We start from the raw sequence: 23226 nt of genomic DNA, 5'->3' as shown, positions 1-23226 counted from the left end.
GTAAAGGATACAGGTTACAAAGTGTTTCAAGAAGAGCACACCAAGTTCAGGACAGCACAGAAGGAGAAGCAAGTACTTGCCAGAAAAGCCAGAAAGCCAACAGATCAGCATTATGTTTTTTCAATCTGGCAAAAGTATTCTCTGCTAAGTCAGAAAAACAACTTTCACAAATCAAGAGGCCTGTTATGGTCTTAGAACAGCAAAAGATTATTTCACACCCTGATTTATACCATGCTTTTTAAGAGGCTCCTACAAACGGCAGGAATAGCATTCCATGTTAAGCTGTTTAGAAAGAACAGCACATAGAAACTAAAGAAAGTACTGAGATGAGCAAGAACATCTATGGGATCACCTACTACACACCCTTCATACCACACAAACCATGTTTAGATGGCTTACATGTCACAGTTTCTGTCACTTCCAGATATCCAGTACAATACCTTGCCTGGTCGAAATTCCGGGAAGAGCTCTGTAACACTTGGCAACTGTTTGGTAGCATCTCGCTGCATGATTCCTGCAAGAGGAAGTGTGAGTTTGCCTTCCTTGGATTCTGCCTGCCTGGCTTCTTGAGGTCCCACCTCTGACTCAGAATCAGAGCTGCTGCTGAAATCCACCTTGTCGGAGGCAGCAGAGGAAGGAGCAATGATGGAGGGCAAAATGATACCGTCTCCATCTTCAGATACTACAACAGAACAAGCACCTTATAAACAACCAGGTTTCCTCCCTGTCCCCCAGTACAACCCCATAACACCACATCTACTGTTTATACCAAGTTATGCAAACATTAAGCCTCTGCAGGTGTTATGAGTACCATTCTGGTTTAACCTTTCATTTTATCCTAAGCGTTCCAGGTGAATTTCCCAGCCACAACTGAGAGGATGAGATAAAAAAGCAGTTTCATTGTCAACATCAGTATTTTAACAACCACTGGAAATAAAAGATTTCACCCTACTTTTCAGACAATCCTTTGCATACGAGGACAAAGACCTACCTCAAGGTGCAGTCTGCAGACTGAATTTTGAAGACACGTGGTGCTTGTTGCAGAGCCAACTGCTAGACAGCAGCGTTTGCTTCCTTCAGACATTCATAGTGCAGAGAGAAGAAGAAAGTCCTCACTCACCAGTAGCAGCTGCATCCTTCTCATCTTCTTTCTTTCCAGGTACTGGAGGGGGTGGTGGTGGTGGCATCAACTTGGAATCAATATCTTCACAGTCAGCATCATAATCATCCTCATCTTCATCTAAGGAGTCAGGAGAAAAGACTGCACATGAAGCAGACAACGAAGAGGAACCAGGCACCCTTCCCTTTTACACTGTCTCATAGCTGCCCCAACTAGAGAAGACTATGTCTTCTCATCAGTAAGGAGACCCCTCATTTTCTAACTAGATGCAAAACTCCTACAAGATCAGCTTCCTGCACAAACTTATTTAGAAGACTGAAATTTAAGGAAGAGCAGGAAGGAGAGAAAAAGGCAAACTGACAGAAAGATGACTGAAGCACTGAGGTGTGTATATACACACACACATATATATATACTCATTCTGCTATCACCTTCCCTTGTTCATACTTTGCAGAGCAAATAAACCTGCTAAAGAAGTAAGAAAAAGACTGTTAAGAAGCCCCAGTCCTCTTTCCATCCCACTAACCACAATATGCCAACAGAAAGGCTGAGTGTAAGGCAGCTTTAAGGAACATGCCAAGATTTAGCACTTGCACCTGCAGCTACTGAAAAGGAGAAGCTGCATGTTCTTGAAAATCTGTTCTAGGCCAGAGAGAGATCCCTGGGCCTGACAAAAGAACCAATGTGCCTTCTGCAAAAAGTAACTTCAGAAAAAGAATTTCAGGGTAAAAAAGGCAAGAGGTATTGAGATCAAAGTGACTCTGTAAGGGATCAGGATCTTATCTTTGGGTACGCCTGAGGAGCACCCAGCCTCCTGTGTAACCCCCTCCAAGAACACGGGTTAAAGAAATATTAACAGATATTGGGTATTCTCTGCAAGAGATGCCAGACCAAAAGATCCTCTTTTGAGTAGAGTTTAACTCTAACGAGGAACTAACTCCTTTACAAAATGCAGATACCCAGCAGTAGCTTCATCCAGGGAGCAGTTTCACAAAAGCTCACACCAGGTCCTTGAAGCAAGGAGTGAAATGGCTCAATATCACACGTACCCACTGCCCCAAAACACCTTCTGCAGCTCAAGCTGCAACACTAACCCCACTTACCTGGTCGTCGAACTGGCTGCAGGCTGCCCATTGCCTGCTTGTACCGACGGCTCTCATCTTCTGCCACTTCATTGATATCTGAGTAATCAACAGCATCTTCTGTGCTCTTAACCCAGCCTAAGAAGAAAACAAATCCAGTCACCCAAAACTTGATATATCTTGCTATTTGATACTTCACTACATACACACGAATCCTTTTCTGTGGTTCCTTCTCTAAAAGTGGATTTCCCCTCATTCCAGCCAAAAGCTCCAAAAGCTCTGAATTTCCCCTGAGGATTTGTAAATATCCAATTTTAGCTTAAGGAACACCTTTCACCCTTTCAGACTCAGTGAAGCTATTCAACAAGCTCAAATTAAAAAAAAAAGAAAAAAATTAAAGAAAAATACATAAAAACTGGGCATTAAATAGGCTTGTCTAACACAGGAAAAAACACTGACAAAACTTATTCACAAGAGAGAAGAAACAACTTTTAAAAAACCTCATAAAAATGGAAAAAAAACAAGTGCAAAAGTGATCAGGAGACAATGTGATTCACTCTGAAAAGAAGGTGGCCAGAGGACCCCTGACCAGGTAACACGATGACATTTCTTGCAGCCCCAGATGAGCTGGGTGCATCTTTCTCTCCAGAAGGAGGCCCTGCAGCCCCTCTGCCGCTGAGCTGCAGACGCCCCAGCGCCTCACCTTCCTCGTCCAGGTGGGCCCCGTCGGCCTCCGGGCTGTCCTCCTCGCTGGCTGTGATCTCCGTGATCAGGTTGCCCAGCCCCAGCACACCCAAGCCGGCCAGGTGCTTCTTGGATTCCTGGAGGGACCAGAGCCACGTCCCAGCTCAGAGGCTCCCCCGGCACCGCCGGCCGCGGCCCCGCTGCCCTCCCGCGCCGCCTCCCGCAGCCCCACAGCTCTACCTTATCGAGGACGCTGTCCCCCTCCAGCTGCCCCGCCTCATTGATGTTGCCGAAGAGGAAGCCGGCCAGCGAGAAGGGCTCGCTGGGCCCGCCATCCGCCTCCTCCTCGCTCTCCGAGTCGGACATGGCGGCCGCGCCGGCCCGGAAGCGGAAGCGCGGGCGGGAGGCCGGAAGGCCCGGGAACCGGGAACCGGCGCCAGGAGGCCCCAGACTGCGGCCTCCACCGGCACCTCCTTTGCCGCGCCTCAGAAACGGGGCCTGGCTTCCCGCAGGGAAGAACTACCTTTAGAACAGGTGCGCTACAAACTGGGGGGTGAGTTAACACCAGAGCCAGCGAGATGAGGAAAGGTTCGTTACCCCAACTCTGCATCGTTAAAAAAACACACCACACACCTCCTTTAAAACCGTTAGCTGTAATACAAGTCCTTTGATAGTATAAAATCAGGTTGCCAGTGTATATGGATCAGTACCACACTTAAAAAGAGTCCTGGGCTGCCGCTGCTGAGGGGGCTCCCCACAGCCCCCCAGGGGGGTCGTCCCCCTCGGCAGCAGCCCCAGCACCCAGACGTGTCTCAGCAGAGCCACAAGGCTCAGGGAAGCTCTTCTCATCTGCAGCTCACACGGGAACAGCCACAGCTGTAAACTGGAGGAAGCACTTCCACATCTCAGCGTGCTCCAGAAGATCCTCTGGGCACAGAATTCCCGCACGGTGGCTTCAGGTGCAGAGAAACACGAGTAGTTCAGACATCATTCACAAACCGAAAGATTCAAACTGGTCTCTTCATAGAGAGTCTCTTCTGTGAATTAAGACATACAGACTGAATTTCTGCTCAGGGACACACTGAGGGATCTTGGACAGCTGGGGAAACCTGCACAGCTTAAGCCAGGTATATTTGTTACCTGCCCCCAGAGAAAGCATGTGAGAGGAAGGGAAAGGATTGCAGGCTGAAGCACTGGACTGCTTGCAATAAAGCACGCCAAGAATTGTAGAGGAGGGGAAAAAAGGAGGGGAAGATCACAGACTGAAAATGCCCGCTGAATGGAAAAACTGGATTCACTCCTGAAGCTCATTCTAACAAAAAGCAGAGGCTGGAGGAAACCAGCTGTCAGCCTGCAGGACTTTTGATCCCAGCAGAAAGCAACAGAAACACAAGGCATCTAAAATGACTATTAATGAGGTACTGCAAAGTCAGTAAGTAGTTTTTTTACGGTGTTCAAAGTTCACTTTCATGCTCATTTTCATCACTATCATGTTATTCTCCTTATGACTATTGTGCAATCCATTTACTAAGTCATCTAGATGGGGATAAAGTGTTCTAGCATAATGCAATCAATAACATAATAAATTCAAATACATTGGTTAAGTAGTTGAATTTTATCTCACCATTTTCTCTTCCAGTTAACACCAGGAGGGCTGCTCTGTGAGCCTACAGAAACAGGGGAGGTGTATGCAATAATACTTGCTCACAGGATTTCTTCTCCACAAAATTACTGTAATCCAGTTAGGAATAACCACAAAAGATGCAGAACTAAAAGATTTCAGTATGTTAAAAAAAAAAAAAAGTAAAAATTTTTTAAAACAGTAGTAGCTTCAGTACAAAATTGCAAACATTTGTAGCAAAAAAAAAAAAAAAGGTGCCTGTTGTCTATTTAAGAGCAGTTCAAACTTATCACAAACTTTTTAACATACATCTCTGAATGAAGCAAAGGTTATGGGCTTGCACCAGGGTAACTAGACAGTTGATTTAGGTCTGACCAGCATTTACACATGTGCACTGGCTTAAATAAATACACTTTAAACATTATAAACTCTATTTACCTGGTTGCTGGAATTTACCTACAGAAAATAATCTGGAATTACAAGGCACAGAGTTAATTGCTGCCTGCAAGTCAAGCCCACATGAAAGGCCCAGTACTAAAGGCAGAATGTGGTGAGTAGAGGTTACCTCAGTGAAATACTCCCAGGCCCTCACAGCCTGCAGGACACTGTGGTAGGAGCAACATGTGGAATAGCACTTGTATGAGTGTAAAAGACACAAAGACACTCCAGGCAATGGCACTTGGTGAAGAAAAACACGTTGAGTCTCTTCTGCCAATATCCTGCAGAACAGGAGTTCTGGCACTGCCTGTGGTCAGGCAAGGTTTGGAACTCTGCGTTGGTCCTCTAGCCCCATTTTTGGATTAACTGCACTTTACAATCTACGGGTTGAAGTTTGCTAAAGCAGTACCAGTGAGAGCACCCCTCAGACACACAACAACTGTAGTTAGGGTCAGCGTCAGTTACACCAGCTGAAGAAAGGCACATCCTCTTCAAAGAGGGGAATTAGGGCACAAATACAAATATTTCTATCCAATTGGTGTTTTTGTCTGTATCAGGTAAAGCAAGATCACCAATAACCCTGTAGATGTATTTTCTGTTATCTTGCTAAAATGTTTTTGGGTGAGTTTTTTTTTTGTCTGTCCAGTACAGTTTTGCATGTGTGGGAATCAAAAGAAAGCACGTTGTGAATTATCAGTTGATGCTGCATCCAGACAAAGACAGCACTGTCAACTTCAGACAACAAAGTCCAGTCCAGCACCATTGGTTTCACACAAGTATCTCTGAAGCACGCTGCTTTCACACCACCAAGCTGTCTGGTTAAGTCTAAGGAGGGTTTCATGCTCTCCCTCCTCAGCTGGGTCCTGGAATCACACATAAAGAACAGTGCACATCCTGAAAATGAAATCCAGCTGTAACTCACTACAGCTAGCAAGAAAAGGTTAAAAAGTATGTAAATAAAACTTCAGTTAGAACAGTCTATAATAACTGATCACCTAGTAGAGAGGAGAAAACTGCCCAGGTAAACCTATCCAGTGACTGGCTAACCATTACAAATTTAACTGAAACCATCAGTGAGTTGCCAGGAAAAAACGAGGGTTCCTGGTTTCTGTAAACAGAACCTCCAAATTCTCTTGTCAGTGTTCTCCCAGAAAAAAAAACAAAGGGATTTTTTGTAAAAATCTTAGGTGGTGGCCCCAAGAACATTAAGAAGTGAAGCAATTAGTTCCTCAAGAGCAAATGGGCTGCTATCAAGTCTCTGGCTTTCAGCAAAGGGATAACACTCAGAATCTTGGTTTGAAAAGTGCCATCCCAACTACCTCAGTCGGTCCAGGAAAGTAACTGTTAACTTTATTCTCAGGGTGCAAAGTCTCTTCAGAGAGTGAAATAAAAACTCAGTTTAGAAGATTACGGAAGACTTGCATCTGAACTACTCTTCCATCTCTCCAATTCAGTATGAAAATCACTCATGTGAGTGAGTCACCACTATCCCATGTCCCCTACAGTAGGAGAAATCAGCTTCTGCTTCTAATAATAAAATCCTTGCGGGCGTTCCCTGGGTATTGCTCATTGCATTAAACATGCCTTATGCTAACACTTCATATAAATAAGGTGAATCTCAGTAATATTTCAGGCATCTTTGCATGTAAACAAATTGTTTTCAAGCTTTACATTGACAATTTAAAACAACGGGACAGCCAGACTTCTGTCTGTAAAACAAATTCAATCAGTAAATAAGGGATGGGAAAAGCAGCAGCTACACTTGAACCAAAGTTAGCAGGATTTGTGCTTTTCAGCAAATCTAGTCACTGATGGCTGTTTAGTAAAGAAGTCTGGCTTCAGAGAAGTCCCTTCTTTTATTTTCCTCCACTAAGTAAGTACAGAAGCCAAGTGATCCCTGGAGAAGCTGACGACTGGAACTTTAGAAATAAAGTAGATATTTGACCTCTCAGCCAGAAAAGAAAGCAAAACCTGTTCTGTTTCAGTTTCCCTGAAGCAGTAAGACTGCAAGAATATTCGTTGCATAAACCATTTCTGCTTAGAGCTGTTAGTGCAAGATGCAAATCTTCAATTTAATGCATTAAAAAGCCCTCCAAGATCCTAGTCAACTTCGAACATCCATCACCCAAGGTAACTATAATAAGACACATTTTCTTGTGTTCTTCTTTGTCACAGGATACAGAACTGCACGCACAGCTTCAGCAAACACCTCGCGAACACCCTCCTGATTCAACGCTGAACACTCCAAGTATTTGACTGCTCCAATTTGTTTGGCCAGCGAAGTTCCCTGCTGCGGGGTAGTGGGAGCCAAGCTTTGCTCTTTCAACTTTTTAACTGTTTCCAGGTCATTTCTCAAGTCTCTCTTCGTGCCCACTAAAAGAATGGGAACGTTTGGGCAGTGGTGAGAGACTTCAGGATGCCACTTGTGCCTCACATTTGCATAGGACGAGGGGCTGCCGATGGAGAAACAGATGACGAAGACGTTGGTTTGAGGATACGAGAGTGTGCGCAGGCGGTCATATTCCTCCTGGCCTGCAGTGTCCCAAAGATTCAGGCTAACTGTCCGGCCATCAACAGTCATTTGGGCACTGTAGTTGTCAAACACAGTAGGGATGTACTCTTCTGGGAAGGCATTGGTGGTGTAGCTGATGAGAAGGCAAGTTTTTCCCACCGCGCCATCTCCAACAACTACGCACTTGATAGTCTGCATCCTTCTCCCAGAAACAACGTCCTGCACAATGCAAGGAAAAAAGTTAGGGAAGGCACAATGAGAGTCATTTCTAAGATAAGCTTTAGCAAGGGCTTTAAATATTGCTAAGGATTTCTTATCACAGCTAGACACATTCAGTGTCTCAGAAGGAGTAATGAAGTTAGCAGCCTAGAATGACAATAGTGAAATGGAGATGCAGTGAGTCGAGAGCTCAGTGACAACTGTCTGCATTCCAACCTTGTAAGTACAAGTGAGACAAATTCCCACAGTCTTGCCACACTGTCAATTTTCCACAGGCAAAGGGACAAGTCCTTAGAGGTTTCTGTAAATGGAAAGGGACTGTGACCACAGACCCAGTAACAAGATTCTCTGCCATTTGTACATTCACATACACACCCACCTCCCTCCCAGACTCACGCTTCTTGTCTATTATTGTCTATTGCCTAAACAGTTTATCCTAAAGAAATGTCCAAAAATTATATAATAAACCAAATTATCCATTGCTGGGCTGCACTGCTAATGCTTACTAGAATAACTCACTCAAGTCAGGATCAATCAGACCTTGAGAAACTGCATTATTTAAAAGACACCAGATAAAAGGTTCAGAAAGTAGCACATACAAGAAAAGCTGTTCTTTGAAATACAGCCATAGCAGCCAGATTAGAATACATTAATAATTTTTCTAAAGAAGCCAAGAACAGAATATTCTCACTAATCAGTGACAGAACAAGCAGAACTTAATAGGCTTGAGCTACAAGGAATGCTTATACTGAGAATTAGAAAAATACACGCTGTAAAAGATCAGCAAACAAACAGCCTTCCCAGGCAGCCTGGAGAATTGTTACATTTGACACTTAAAGGCTTCCCTATCACCTTCCTGATATGTGAAGAGTATTTGATAATCAAGTGGACATAGCCCAAAACTCAATTCATTCTAAACTTTCACCAGATGAACAGCAGGAGCTTTGAAAATAGCATGGAACAACTACAAGCTGTCATAGCTGGAGTTTTCACTGCTAGCCTGAACAAGAAGGAACTTGCCTCTGCCTTCTCACCCAAATGCCTTTGAGGTGCTATCAGTGATCCTCAACCTGCAACCAGCAGCAAATATGCTACTTCAAACAGAAGAAACAAATAGTGGGAGGAATTATATTGCACATTCCAGAAAGAATACAGCTCCAACACCATCAAAATAGCGATGGGAACATGTGAAAATGAGCAATTGTGAAGTACTTCACTTAGAAAAGCCATTCAGCTCACTCCCTCCAACTTCCTCTTCGAGATTATCCAAATAAATCAACAACCCAACACCATTTCAGTCTCAGCTTTGTCCTTTTTGACAAAGTGTTTATCAGTATCCAGACACTGTTGTCTTCCCACTGGAGCACACATGATGCTCCTGTACTAAGTGAAAATTGACTACCTTAAGCTTTGGCACAAAGCTGCAACAGGCAACTTGAGTGCTATCAGCTGTGGTCACTACAACAGACAGTGCTCAAGGAAGTATCAGTGTATGTACAGACACAGAAAACTTGTTCCAGGAAGACCCAGCAGGACAGTAGAAGGGAAGAATTTGGAGGAAAATGAGCAGGAAGAAGATGCAGAAGCAGTTTATCCTTTTTGAAAATGGCAGGAATTACATTTCTAAACCAACATCAATTACCTGAAATGAAATCTGAGGAGTACTTTTGAGCTTTGGCAGAAAAGCAGACATGTCAGTGTCCCAGAACTGCACCCCTACCTGCACACAACAGGCACTGGAGGGTCCTCACACCAATGTTTTTAAGATAATGCAGGTAGTTTTACATATTGGTAAACTATGAAGTCACATGCACCGTGTACCATCAGCAGCTAAAACAGCTTGATCCAGCTTGATCCAAAATTTCTAATAATGAAAGTGTGTTATTCAAAGATTATTTTGTTGGGGCTTTATTTAAGGTCATTAGAGCTTTCAATTCAGAGAACACTAAGTAGTAAGGTAAGAAAAAACTCTGGAACACAAATGCTCTTTCACAGAATTAATATCTTGAATTACCTGCCCAAGGCTTAGATTTTAGGAGAGCACCATTTGGTACAGGAAATAACTATGCAAACATGCCAAAGCATCAGAATAAGTATGAACTACACAGATACAAGTAAAGAGCTTGCAGGCTTTTTTAAGTATGCTTCTCTGCAGGGCTCCTTTAAAGTAGGGTGTCTTAGCTGAAGGGAATCCTGTGTGGCACATGCAATACAGAAAAACAAACACTCACCAAGATACACACAATTCAGTAGTGAAACACAAAATTCAGATAAACTAATTTTTTAAAAAGAGTAGAAGGAAGCTCCTACACTCCAGAAACCTCTATGCTGCGAGCAGGTGGAATCTGGTTCAAGATTTACATATGGAAGACAAAGTTTTTTTAATTTAAACCACAACTAAGCAAATAATATTACCTCCATCAGGCCTCTTCTATTAAATCCACTTATTACTTTGTTGAAAATGTATAAAGTCTCTACTTCTTTTTTTCTTGTAAACAATTTGCCTAGCAATAAAACCCTCAAAAGACAGCAAGAAGCTGGGGTTCAAATTTGCATGGAAAAATCTTTTTATTTTCTCAAGCACCCTTGAACTTGGCACTGAATACTATTCAAATATAAATACATGCTGAAAAAACCCCCATGCTCTGAAAACAAAACTACCAAGAGCAGGAAAATTGGTTTAGAGTTGGTTTGGGGTTTTTTTGGTGAGCTTCAAAAGAATTTTTGGGGAAAACTTGGGAGAGAACAACTCCACGTACAACAGGTAACAAGAGAAAAATACAGATTAACGTGTCAACACATCAAAACCAAAACTTAGAAACAGAAAGCTGGGCACAAGCTTCAAAGCCAAGTTTAAAGGTTACTCAGCAGGAGAAAGGAGTGAAGGGAAAGTCCAAAGTAATTCAGGTTGCTGAGCCCTGCCAGAGAAAAGACTGTAGTTACAGTTAAGGTGGAAGCTCATCAGAACAAGAAGAGTCCCAGCACTTACAGCAGAATGGAATTAATTTTCAAATAATTAAAAGAAAAAACCCAAATGCAGCCACCCCACAAAGAAGTGCTGTGCAAAAATACATAGATGAGAGCTGTTTCTATCCTGTCCATCAGTGCCTTTGAATTAGCAAACCAGCATTCCTGTTTGGCTTAGTTTCCTTCTCAGAAGATGCTGCAAAGTCTGCCTTCACTGCCTGCACACCTGGCACTTCCTTTGGAATGTGCAAGATTTCAATGGACGTGTTGAGACATCGTCTGGAGAGCTGTTCAGTTCTGACCTAATTACATATTTTCTGCTATCATTAACATGGACAGCTTGCTCTTCTGTAACCCAGCTGGACATCTGCGGGGGAAATACACCACTGGGATCCCACTCCCCCTCCCCACAAAGACATCCTAAGTGAAATCACAGAATAACTTCATGTTGCATCAAAACTGTGTGGGAGAGAAAAAAATTCTAGATCTTCCTTTTAATACTCCTGAAATAAAGCTCCCTGTCTGCTGAGAGAAGAGAGAGAACAGTGACAGAAAACAGTGAGGAAACATGAACCTGAATTCTTCAGCATCTTTCTAGATTAATGCTTTTTATACTTCCTGCATTTCAAAAATATCTTTGGCAAAGGAACTGCTTCTTAGCAAGATACATCTCTGTCCTTGCTACATTAACACCAGATACCTCTTTGTTAGGTGGTTTTTAGCCTTGATATTGCTCTTTCATAACATCATTTTCACAGAGTCTGTCAGATCTTTCATAGCTCTTTCCAGTCTGGGCAGGGCCTCATTTTGGCCAAAAATGAGCAAAAAACACACTAGGAGTTCAGCCAAAATCACCTGTACTGAGCTGTGTCACTCTGCTCAGCCACCACCTTTGATCAATCCCTCCCTGTTTCGCAAGGCTCAGAAGTTTGATACTGCTTTATCAGGAGAAAGCAGAAGTTAAGAAATCTAAACAACTTAATTGCTCATCTTGCAGTAACAAAAACTAGATCAGAGATGATTCACTCTGCCTGATAAAAGAAGTCGGGCAGAAACTTTCAACAAAGACTTGGGTGGATATGGCAGTTCAAAGTATATCCTACCATCCTCACCCATGCAAAGGAGTTAAAAGATTTTTCCATGTGTGCAGCTTAGGCACCAGACCTGACACGAGAAGAGAAAGGGGCTCTCAGCAATGTAATCAAGACTGTGTTACCATCCCACAACAGCTCAGCTTACTTGCCATAGTTTTAGGCAACTGCTAAATGAATGGACAAGTGCCAAACTTTTAGAGCGCATGCCAAGAAAGAGTAAAAAAGTTAAATAGGAGACCTCATCCCTAATACCCTTCAGCAAGGAATGACCTACTTGGACTTCTCAGTGCCTTTCAAAGTTTTCACACTGCTTTCTGTCCTGCCATTTACCTGCAAGAGAAACAAAACACATGGCAACAGTCTGAGTGGGGGGAAAAAATCAGTAAGCCAAGCCTGCTTTCAGCAGCACAGCAGGAGCCACGCAGCCCACAACTGAAAGCTCCCTACAAACAGGATTGTGGAGAAAACTTTCTGCTGAGCCCTGCCTGGAGGTTCAGCTCCCATGCACAGATAACTGGTGCCTAACAAGAGTGCATTTCTCACTGCTTGTGCCCTCAGTGGGAATGCTAGAAAGTCCTTACCCCCTCTGGCATAAAAAACGTGTTTCAAAGAAATAAAAGAAACCACCCCAAACTTTTCATACAATGCTTTTAGAACTTTCACCTCTGTCAAATTAGGTTGAAATTGGTTTACTGATTTAAAGATATTTGTTGTTGTTTTTTTTTGCAGGGGTGAAACACAAAATTACACTGTAAGTACTATTTCTTAGGAAACCACAGTGAAAAAGAAGTGGTCTGCACGAGGGCACCTCAACCACATAAACCTCTGTACATCAACAGTCCCTGTGCAGGCACCCATACCTCAAATTTTATAGGGCAGCAACGACAGTAGTTACCAAACATCAATGACCTTAAATTCTATGAATCCAAGATTGTTTATCGGATAATAAATATTTCCAAAGAGAAACAACCTCAGGAAACAGCTGCACAGCTGTGAAATAACCCTCCACCAAGGTGCAGCTGCACAATCCTGCAGAAGCTAAAAACAAGGACTTCAGCAGAGATCTGAATCCCCAATATATGAACGTGACACGTATCCTGCCATAATGAAAAGCTGTACAGTGTTAAACTCTGTTTCCTCCTGCAACCACGTGCAAAAGTGTGGATTTATCAAGAGGGGAACCCTTCACAACTTATTTGAACACACGTCACCCTGATGCACTTCAAGGGTGAGCAGAATAAAGGGATAAGAGCAGGAGCCAGGACTGCAGGGTTCTGTGCCCAGATCACACTACACACCCCTCAGGTGAAGCAAGCAGCTTGCAGAGGTCCTGGTCACAGAAAGTGAATAACACATGTCCTTCCTACCTTTGACAGACTGGAGCAAGGCCTTATTAATCACTGTTAACTAAAAGAAAAGCAGCACCTCAGTCATGAGGTTCTGTGGAGAGACAAATTAAGCACATTGCAGGATTAATGATAAACCCAGTTAAAACATCCCTAATTCCTCTTTGAGGTGGAAAAAAAAACCCAAACTCTTAGTCTTTCTTCCTATTATCTTTTATCACCTGGCATTCACTGGCACTCCAAACACTCTTTATTTTCCAGAAAAGCTGTAGCAAAGCCATGGCTGTATTTCAAGAGCAATATGTATACTGGAAAAATTCAAGCTTTTTCCTCAAGAAAAAAGCCCCCACACGTTTTTCCTTCCCTTTGATTTCTCCTCCTCCACCCCCCCCAAATTTCACTTTGGGGGTAAAAAAACCAGAACAACAAAAACAAAACCACAGAAAGTGCATTTTGTCAATCAATAAAAGCTTTCAAAAGTTTCTTTAAATAGGTTTGATACAATCAAAACTCAAGCTAAAGCGTGCACTCAGTGTGTATTGTGCACTGCAATATTTTCCAGTCTCATTTGCATCAAGCATTGCAGCTCCAAACTGTGACAAACCACCAGTGACAAGGAGGCTCTCAGCAGCCTATCAGATTTACACGTACAGGCACAGTAAAAAAAACAAGAAATCACCCTTTTAAAGGTGTGGATCATCACAGGATACCAAACTGTGCAAAAACAGTTTGGACTCCAACCACAGCCTCATCATGCAAGCAAATCAAACTGCATATTCAGTTTCCTCCCACTAATTGCAAACCACATATTTCATTGTTTTCCTAAGACATCTGTGAAGTTCCTTCTAAGAACATTTAAAAGCATCTTTTTTTTCTTCTTTTTTTTCTTTACAGAAACAGTAAGCTAAAATGCCAAATATGTCTCACAAGCTTAAGTTCCCTACAGAAAAATGTGTGTGCAGCTGAACTCTGGCAAGCTGGCCAAACAGAGCCTTCAAGCCATGTATTTTACATCTGACAAAGAAGAGAATCTCAGCTTTTTATCATAAAACAGTAAGCTTGGGACAAAAACCACACAGCCAATGATGCTGGCAGAAGGAGCAACACACTCCAATGCAGGATATGTTGCAACCACAGGGTATGGATAAAGAACAAAACCATTTCAAGCTTTTTTATAACTCAGAGTAAATGTGATGGGAATCACAAGTGTTTATGAAGAATAAACAGATACTGACTATTCATTGGTTCTTTCAAAAAAAAAAAAAAAAGAACAAAGGGACATCAAGTTAAATCAGAAAGAGAACGTTGCAAAACAAATAAAAAGTAGCACTGCTTCTAGGAGTTTGGGGTTAAGCTAGGAATTCCTCAGGACAGGATGCCCTTGTTACAGGAACTCAGGAAGATAAAGGTTAAGCTGATGAAAGAGAGCTCTGTATTGGCTGCTAAAGGCAAGAATACCTGTGGGTCCTGAAACCCTCCAGCACTCACAACATTTTCAGGTCGCTACCTCGGCTCCACTCTTTCCAAGACAAGTGGGCAGCAGATCAAATGCAGCTACTCTTACTCATCCCTGTAAAGGAAAATCCCCTCGCACCGCTGAAGGAAGCGACCTTCAGAAAAAGCCACCTCCTCACACGCCAACCTTTTCCTACATCTGCTGAGAGCAGAGCCGCCCTCAAACGTGCCGCTGCACTCCCGGTGCGGAGCAGCACCAGCCGGACTTCCGAGCAGCCCAGCCCAACCTTCGGACGCTGAGGAAGCGGGAAAAAAAAACTGCCCACAGGGCCATTCCCGCTTCCCGCACATCCCTGAGCGAGACACGGGACCAGAGGAAAACGAGCCGCCAAACACCCTCCTTCCCCTGCGGGTGCAGCACCCCCGGGCCCCCCGATGGCCCCGCTCACCTCACACCCCCCCCGGGCGCAGGAGCCGGGACCCGCGTCCCGCACCCTCGGGAAGCGAAGAGCACAAGACGCCCCGCGGCTGGGGGGCCGGTCACGCCGCTACCCCGCACCTCGCTCTTCCCTCCGCCGGCCGCTCTCCCTGCGGGACAGGTGCGGGGGAGCCAGGGGCAGCACCAACAGCCTCTCCCGGGACGGAAACCGCGGCGGCCGCGGCTCCCAGGCCGGCACAGGCCGCCCCCGGCCCCAGGCCCGGGCCGCCGCCCTGACAGCGCGGGAGGCGGCCGGATGCCGCGGATCTTCCTGCGCCGAGCGCCGCCCGCCCCGACCTCCGCCCGGCGGCGCCGCCGAGGGGAACACCCACCGGCACGCGGGCTGCCCGAGCCGGGCCCCGCCGCAGCCCGGGCCCCGCCGCAGCCCGGGCCCCGCCGCCGGGCCCGCAGCCACCGCGGCTCGGCGCACCCCGGGGCCCGCCGCGGGCCGCGCCGCCACACGCGGGGAGCCCGGGGCGCTGCCCGGCCCCGGCCCCACCAACCCCCGGCCCCGCAACCCCCCGCGCCCACCCCGCGTCCCCCCCGCCCCGCGCTCACCTCCCGGCGCGCGGCAGGACCCTCGCCCCGGCCGCGCCCCCGCCCGCCCTGCGCGCGCACGCGCCCTCCTGCCCGCCGCCCCCGGAGGGCCCGGCAGGGGGCGCGCGCGGGGAGCGGGGCCCGGCGGGGCGCGGAGGGATCCGCGGGCAGCGGCGCTGCCAGGTGCCGACACCTGGACACTGAGCGCTGCGGCCAGCGGTGCGCGTCGCCCTCCGCCGCCCTCGGGCGGGACCGACCTCTCGCAGCCCGGCGGCTTCTCGGCTATAAAGGTCTTTGCAGGGGAAGATGTCGAGTCCCCGCTGGGGCTGCAGGCGGCGATGACCTTCCCCTCACGCCCGCGGTCTCCATCTCCTTCCCAACGCTTCCCGGCTCTGGCTGCCCTTCCCGCTGCGGAGGGAGTGAGGCGGGACGGGGCGCTCCGCATCCCTCGGGAACGCCGGGGCCAGGCGGGATGCGGGCTGTGAGCCCCGAGGGGACGTGACACCGGCCCAGGCTGCCCGGGGCGCCCGCGGCTCCTCCCAGCGTCCTGCCCGAGCCGGGCGCGGGAGAGGGACCGACGGACGGCAGGGTTCGGCCACTGACATTTCTTAAGCGCCTGTCTAGCAGGAATTGCAGAGAATAACCTTTGCTCTGGGTTTTTATTACTGCCCCTTCGGAGCGGGGCAGCGGCCGTGCTGCAGCCTGCACAGGCTTCCGGGCTGGGGCTGCCCCCCTGCCGCTGCTGCGGGGTCCCCGTCAGCGCAGCAGCCCGCACCGCCCCGCTGCCCGGGCTCTGCGCTGGCAGAGGCTCCGTGTTCCGACTTCAGCTAGTCTTCTTCTTCCTCCGACCAGCTCAAGCTGTCATCCGAGTCGTCCTCCTCTTCTGCCCTGGGCTCCTCTGCCTCCACAGCCTCCTTCTCCTGCTCACCGCGGGGCTGCAGCTTACTCTGGGGCAGCTCCAGCATGGCCCAGGAGCCAGGGCTGGCTTTGCAAAGCGTGATCTCCACCTTGGTAGGGACCATGCTCACAAAGCTCTTCTCTATTTCAATGACCTAGAGAGATGGAAAGGTGCAATGAGACGGGCAGAGGAGGGCAGGCAGCAAACACTCATCCTTCCCCTCGCTGACAGAGCCCTGTCGGAGGAGAAGCGTGGAGAGATCTCTCTCCTTGTGAGCCAGGAGACAGAGCAGGATAAAACCTGGGCTCCAGCTTGGGTTCATAACGTAGTCTAAGCAGCACTGCAGTTCTGATACAAAGCACAGGAGAGCTCTGCAAGCCACAGCCATGTGTATACATGGCTGCAGTACAGCCGTCTCACCACACTCTGCTGCCTGCGGGCACAGAAATAAAGGCAAGAAATGCACATGCAAATTCCTGAGTCTTGCCGCTCCTCACCAGCCAGCGAGAAGCTGAGAAATCAAAGAGGAAGTCTCTTCCCCCACTCCACTGCTTGCCCGTAAGCACAGCAGGATTGCAGGGGGAGACAGGGACCTGCTGGTCCTAAGATCCTCTGGGGCAGTCTGGGACCAAACCCAGAACACCTACAGAGCCGGCGGCAATGTCCAGCTCTGCTCTTATCCAGCATCGGTGCAGCCACCAGCCGCCTCTGAAACAGCTCTCCTCAAAACCCCTAAGGTACTTCCCAGCAGAGATGGCTATAAATGCTGGTACCTGAGTGACCTGGCTCCCAGATGATCCCAACAAGAGCAAGACAGAGCTGTGGCAGCTTTTAAAAGAGTAGCCAGCATGTCTCAGGTAGTGCAGAGCAGTCAGTGGGGCACAGAGCTCAGGCACAGTCCTGGCATGGCTTCCAGTGGGTGTTACCATGATGATATCAATGGAGAAAAACCTAATTCCCCCAATCAGCTTTTGCTGCTGTAGAAAACTGCAGCTCTGCTCATAAATGGGTCCCCTCTGCTGCAACAGCCATGGTGGACCTGTGTTCTCCACAAGCCTTTGGGAGCCAGCAATCACACCAAAGGAGGAACTATGAAGCAGTTGTTTGTTCCAGAGATGTGCCAGATGGGGAAGAAACTGCATCCTGGGAAGGCCACAGCGTTTCTGTGCTATAATGCAGTCAATGTCTGCCTCATACTCCATGCACAGGAAGGGCTGTGCAGATACTGCAGCAACGACCATTTTGCTGCTTTTGCAGAAGTCTGAGAATCCTGAGCATGCAGAGAGTAGGGTGGGAGCCTGTGTCTGGGGCTGCAAACGCTTCTCCCAGAGCACAGGCTGCCTCACAGCATTGCAGCCCAACCCCACACAGACTCCTGGAGCAGGGAAATCAAAGTAAACAGGATCTTACCCCCCAGAGATCCAGTTCTGCCTCAAAAACCTTATTCCCTTCGAAGATGACATGAACCTCAAGCTGAAAGATCAACAGAGAATTATCTGAGGGGGTAGCACAGCTCTGGCAGAGCTCTTCCCCTGGACAGTGCAGCTGCCTCCAGCACTGTAACACATCCCACATCCAAACTCTGGTGTAATGGTCTGGAGATCCTCTCGGCATCTGGGAGCGTTTCACCCCCTTCAGAGTGTGCCAGGTTCAATTCTGCCACCAGCTGAGGGATTCAAGGCCAGTAAAGCCACCTGTTGAAGCTGAAAGCCTCTGAGCTAGAGTGGCTGGGCAGAGCTGCTGGCATCGGCAAAGCTGCCAGGCTCTCTGTCTGCAGCCACAGCCCAAGCAAGCCAGCAAGGACTGCCAGGCTCCTGGCTGTTTCCTGCCTGTTTGCTCACCAGAATCAGGTGCCATGGGAGCTCAGCTCCCCAGCCCAGCTCTGCAGCCCCACTCACCACCGTGCGGTTGGCTTTCACGCGGCTGAGGGTGGGCAGGGGGTTCTTGGCGTAGACTGTAACCACGACGTGGCTGCTGGTTTGGTGCCAGTCCTGCCGGCACGACACCGCCTTCTTGTCCTGCTGGGGAGAGGAGCCCGTCACGGCATGGCACCTGGCCTGAGCACACCCCAAGTGGAGGGGGTGTCTGCTGGAGGGGGCTCCTTTGCACATCTCCACAGAGCTCCAGCTTAGGTCAGCATCCGTTAAGCAAGATCAAGAGGTGGTTCATGTGAGGGCGGGCAGTCCCATGCAACGTGGGGTATCTGTGCTGTCCTTGGGGTTGCTCCAGAAGGACGACCACAGACATCTCCTTCTTGCTCCAGAGTCACTCTGCTGTGCCCAAGCTCAGAGACACTGTGTACAGTCAGAAAACTCAGTCTGGTGAGCAGTGCAAGGGGAAGTTGCTGGACACAGATCATGCCACCACACTAAATCTGGGAGACAGGTGAGCCCCAACCGGCCACGTTTCACCTTTCACAGGACTCCCAAAGGCAGCTTTGGCCCCACCAGGCATTTCTGAGCAACACCAGGAGACAGACCCCCTGCAGCCCTCAGTATTGCCAGCCAATGAAACACCTCAAGAGGAGTCCCAGCCCCAAACTCAAGTGACAATCAACAGAAAGCATCTGCATCACAGTTAGTTTGCTGCAGCCTCCCTTACATCCACTGTATGTTTTCTGCTCTAGTACAAAGAACAGTCTGGGCTCAGAGGAGGCTGCTCAGAGGAGTGCTGACTCAGAGGAATGTGATGCACTTTCAGGGATATCTTGGGCTGCTTTAGTGCAACTTTCCCAGCTTGAGTCTATTTCCAGCCAAGGGCTTTCCTGGGGAAATTTACACACACACAGAGAGAGACACATAATATTGGGAATTGGGATCTTCTCCCCATTGGCCTGCCACTGCAGCATGTCACTATATAGATTAAGTCCCTCCTGGAAAGCAGCTGCCAAGGGAAAGCTTCATTAAAACCAAATTCAGTCATCTGCAGTCATCTGTCAAAACTTGTTTTGTGTTTTTTGTTTTGGGTTTGTTTTTTTTGTTGTTGTTGTTGGTTTTGTTTTTTTTTGGCAGGGCTTTTCCTGTGCTCAGCTGCCTGTCCCTGTGCAGCAGCCTGCAGAGCTGGCTACGTCATGCCTGGGACCAGCTCCTGCCTCATTCAGCTTCCTATTGCACATCTGCCCATCGAGTGTGGGAGCTGACACATTCTGTGAATGCAGGAGCAGCATTTTAAACAGCAGATGGGTGAAGAGGAGACATTCAGACATTCAAACCCTGCACACTCATCTGTTGTCAGTTATGAAAACGAAGAGAATGAAATTAAGAAACCTGTGTGAATGCAGAGCAAGGGAAGGAGCACTCCTTGGGTGCCACAGCATTTCACTCATGCAGGTCACCCCTGACCTTACCCCCTTCCCTGTCCAGCAGTGCTGCCCGCTGCTGCAGCCTGGTTGCTCCAGGAAGGCAGTGAAATCCGTTGTTTTGACTCCACAGCAGCTCCAGTATTTCATCCTGGGAAGAGTGGAGTGACCTGAATGGGGTCTGCTGGCAGGAGAGGGGACCACAGCGGGCTCCAGGGTGGTGGGGGAGAGGTGCTCAGGACCAACAGCTCCCTCTGCCCGCCTGGCACCCCAAAAGGTGTCCCCCACAGCTGCACCAGCCGTGCTGCTGAGGCCACACAACCTTGCAACACGGCACTTTCAGCTTTCAACAGGGTCAGTTTGCTCCCCAGTAGTGTTGTATCTTACCCCTCATGGAAGACAGGAACGCCAGGATGGAAAGTACAAACTTCTGTGTTGCTTTCTGGGCCCTGGTAGACCTGTGAAGTAAGAAGAAGGAAGTTTCAGCTGTGTTTCTGGCACAGCATGGCATGGCACAACCAGCTATCTGCCCATTGGTGTCCATCCCTGCATCAGGCACAGCATGATGCCCATCACCCTTTCACCTGGTCCAGCATCTACGAGGACTTACCCTGGGACTATGCCCAGCTGGCAGCTTGGCACTGATCTCTGCTCCCACCAGGGCAGCCACCTCAGCCTCTCCAAGACTTCAGTGTCATCCCCATGGCCCTGGCAGCAGCCCTTCCATATGGCCTCTCCTAAACACAGCCTGGTCCCAGCCCAGGCTGGGCAGCACTGGGACAGTGGACAAGTCTAAACTCCACAGAAACTTGCTCTGGGGTGCAAGTTGCCATTTGTCAATCCTTTCCCTTCCCCTCCTTTCCAGAGCATGTAAGTGTCCTCATCCACCTCCTGCCTTTTGCTCCCTGCCCGGTCCCCTCTCTGCTGCTTTCCAAGCAGGTCACCCCTCCCCGAGCTGTCCCTCTGACACATGCCTCGAGACAGACAGTCCTGAGAAAGGTGGCCTTGGAGCAAGAGAGAAAGTGGGCTGTGCTGCGTTAATTAAATGCAGGTGGGAATGATTCCACATGCATTTTACCTATATGCCCATATCCTGAGCATGTGCTGTGTTCCATTGCCAGCAATCAGCGGCAGTGAGATGCAAATGTACCACCAGCCCAGGAATCGGAAAGCTCCTTGCAGGAACGTGGCTGGGAGGCACTTAGGAGCAGCCACTCCAGGGATGGGATGGGCAGGAGCACAGGGAGCCAACGGGCACTGCCACCTCCCACCCACCCACCTGAGGTGCTCCCAGCTCCGCCATCCCCACCGTGCAAAGACGAGACCTGGCCAGGTACTCACCGCCTTGCAGGCTGCGTTCTTGCAGGTGGTGCCAGCTCTCACCTGGGAAGCCACCTCCCCTGCAAGAGCACGGCAGCTTCACCCCGAGGCACACACCAGCCGCTCCTGCCCCCAGACCCTCCCTGCAGCCCCCCTGGCTCCCCAGCTCGGTGCGCGCTCCGGGGGGCGGCTCTGGGGTGCGCGGCCGGCTGAGCGCCCGGTGCCTGCCCTCCCGCGCAGAACCTGCCCCGCAAAACCCCGCGCTGCGCTTGCCCCGTGCAGCCCCACCGCTCTCCCATCAGCCCGTCACTACCTGTGCCTGCAGGTGCCTCGTCCTTGGAGGACAAGTTCAGTTTCTCCAGTGCCTGCTCCAGAGACCTGGCTACTTTAATTGGCAGCAGTCGTCTGGGCTCATCAGAGCTAGGAAACAGCAGCAGCAGAAGCCAAGTGAGGGGTTTTTCTTTCTGCGATGTGAGTGTCGTTGCCTCTCCTGAGGAAGCAGCAGGGCAGGACACGGGCAGAAGCAGCACAGCAGGGATGAGATGTTGGCTGAGTTGGTCTCACCTTGGTCTTTCCCTCTGCATCTTCTCAGCTGATTTTGGTCCTTGGATGATGAGCTCCTCCACTGGTTTGGCCTTTGGTTTGTTTGAGGTCTCCTCTTGGCTGAAAGGCTCAGGGGGCTTCTCCTTGCTGTGAAACCCCTTTGTGCATCCCTGAGCAGCAGAGGCAAGACCTATACCTGCTTTACCCTCCCTAACCTGGTGGCCAAACCCTGCCCCCAAACCCTGCAAGTTTCCACATGCTGGTGGCTCTATGTTCTGCAAGGGATGGGCTTGGACCCTGCACCAGGGCAGGGGCTGTGTCTGCAGGGATTCCAGGGGACAAGATGGTGTGGCAGCCTCACCAGGGCCATGGCAGACAGATGGCAGCTCTGCTGCACCCCAGCCTAACAGCTGAAGGGCAACAAGTGTTTCCCCCATGTCCCTGGGCACCTGCTGCCTCCTTCCCTCCCCCAGGACTGTTCAGACATTCCCAGCTGTGCTGGCACTCGGGACATTTGTGCTCATCCTGCAGGATCCTGGTGACAGATCTCAGCCCCTTCCAGCACCCTTCTCCAGCAGTGCTGGCCCTGCACCTTGGGAGCAGCACCCTTGCTTGCATGCTCCTTGGAAGCAGACAGGAAATCCCCAACCAGCAGGGCAAAGGGGGCAGCCATGGCACGGGATGGGGATGGGACAGAACAGGACAGGGGCAGGAGAAGAGGACAGAGAAGCAGTGGGTTCATTTGGGCTGGTGTGTTGCTCACCTTTATAGAGAGGAACTCAGAGAAGTCTGTTGTGCGTTTCCTGCAACAAGACCAGCCCTAGGCACCGGGAGATGACAAACTGGTCAGGGGTGGGCAATCCTGCTGGGAACAGGGTCCCTCCCTGCAGCTGCAGCCCTGGCTCCTGCCTCACTCACCTTCAGGGCATCATGGAAGATAGGGATGCCTGGGTGATACAGACAGGAATCTGAAAATGTAAAATCAGACAGAACCTTTCAGGAGGAACAATCCTGCCCACAAGCCACCCGTGACACTCTGCAGCTCCTGAGCCAGCTCCTGCCACATGGGCTGCCTGTGGTGGGCTCAGCTCGGCCCTGCTTGGCAGCTCAGGCCATGGCACAGCAGCTGAGGCTGCAGGCTGCGAAAGTGGCATCACATTCCCATCTACCAGTGCAAGGCAGAGGAGCCCACTTACCCTTGGCATTGTGCTCCGGATCAAACCTCTGCCCGCAGCCCTTGTTGTAGCACAGCAGCGCCATAGCTCAGGCGGACTCCAGGCGTCCTTCACTCCTTCCACAAAAATCCTATCAGTCTCATCCCTGCCTGTGATTCCCCCCTCTGCTTCCCTGCAGATTCCAGCCCAGGCACCGGGAGGTGGCTTTGCTTATCTTTAGAGGCAGCTGGAGGAGGTGGCTGGTAACTGGAGACCAGGCTAAAGATGGACATAACAGCTCAGCAGCTGACGGGGCCTGGCGTCCACGTTATCTTGAGAGGCATTTCTGTCCTGTCCCCGTGCCCAGCAGAGAGAATGGGTGCTGCAGGGTGGCTCTACAGAGGAACATCAGTGCCACCCTCAGTGCTCATGCTCAAGACCACCTGCGACTCCTCTTGAC

The 23226-nt window shown here is 49.2% G+C and overlaps 3 protein-coding genes across 11 annotated transcripts in view; all 3 read right to left on the bottom strand.

Moving 5' to 3' along the window:
- The window catches only part of TAF1 (TATA-box binding protein associated factor 1), a 28197-nt gene extending 24938 nt beyond the window's left edge, over window positions 1-3259 (bottom strand). For 2 of the 3 annotated variants that reach the window (XM_051630312.1, XM_051630310.1), the window contains exons 1-5: window positions 3127-3259; window positions 2906-3023; window positions 2224-2340; window positions 1121-1240; window positions 441-682 (exon numbers count right to left, since the gene is read on the bottom strand). In XM_051630312.1, the coding sequence (XP_051486272.1) occupies window positions 441-682; window positions 1121-1240; window positions 2224-2340; window positions 2906-3023; window positions 3127-3252 (723 nt within the window). In that variant the 5' untranslated portion in view covers window positions 3253-3259. The remainder of the gene's footprint in view (window positions 1-440; window positions 683-1120; window positions 1241-2223; window positions 2341-2905; window positions 3024-3126) is intronic. The other variant, XM_051630311.1, reaches the window with a different exon arrangement.
- Window positions 3260-3523: 264 nt separating this feature from the next.
- LOC127389632 (rho-related GTP-binding protein RhoG-like) lies at window positions 3524-15610 on the bottom strand. Of its 6 annotated transcripts, none has more exons than XR_007890677.1 (3): window positions 9319-9522; window positions 4511-7676; window positions 3524-3923 (listed from the first exon to the last, which is right to left on the bottom strand). XR_007890677.1 is itself a non-coding variant. In XM_051630315.1 (3 exons), exon 3 carries the CDS (start codon window positions 7653-7655, stop codon window positions 7080-7082), a length of 576 nt encoding a protein of 191 aa, XP_051486275.1. In that variant the 5' UTR covers window positions 7656-7676; window positions 12012-12067; window positions 15575-15610; the 3' UTR covers window positions 3524-7079. The 6 variants fall into 6 exon arrangements, 4 of the variants coding, with proteins under 4 accessions (XP_051486275.1, XP_051486276.1, XP_051486277.1 ...); XR_007890678.1 differs by having other exon boundaries at window positions 5073-7676; XM_051630315.1 differs by lacking the exon at window positions 9319-9522 and adding exons at window positions 12012-12067; window positions 15575-15610 and having other exon boundaries at window positions 3524-7676.
- Window positions 15611-16193: 583 nt separating this feature from the next.
- On the bottom strand, window positions 16194-23005 carry ITGB1BP2 (integrin subunit beta 1 binding protein 2). Of its 2 annotated transcripts, none has more exons than XM_051630308.1 (11): window positions 22809-23005; window positions 22531-22580; window positions 22376-22432; window positions 21634-21782; window positions 21383-21489; window positions 21091-21149; window positions 20137-20207; window positions 19798-19900; window positions 18350-18472; window positions 17862-17924; window positions 16194-16605 (listed from the first exon to the last, which is right to left on the bottom strand). In XM_051630308.1, the coding sequence occupies exons 1-11, from the start codon at window positions 22870-22872 to the stop codon at window positions 16381-16383; spliced, it is 1071 nt and encodes a 356-aa protein (XP_051486268.1). In that variant the 5' UTR covers window positions 22873-23005; the 3' UTR covers window positions 16194-16380. The 2 variants fall into 2 exon arrangements, with proteins under 2 accessions (XP_051486268.1, XP_051486269.1); XM_051630309.1 differs by having other exon boundaries at window positions 18350-18469; window positions 22809-23004.
- Window positions 23006-23226: the final 221 nt, after the last annotated feature.

This window comes from Apus apus, chromosome 12, assembly GCF_020740795.1.
Source record: "Apus apus isolate bApuApu2 chromosome 12, bApuApu2.pri.cur, whole genome shotgun sequence".
Taxonomy (NCBI): Eukaryota; Metazoa; Chordata; class Aves; order Apodiformes; family Apodidae; genus Apus; species Apus apus.
This window is presented reverse-complemented; position numbering and strand designations above follow the sequence as displayed.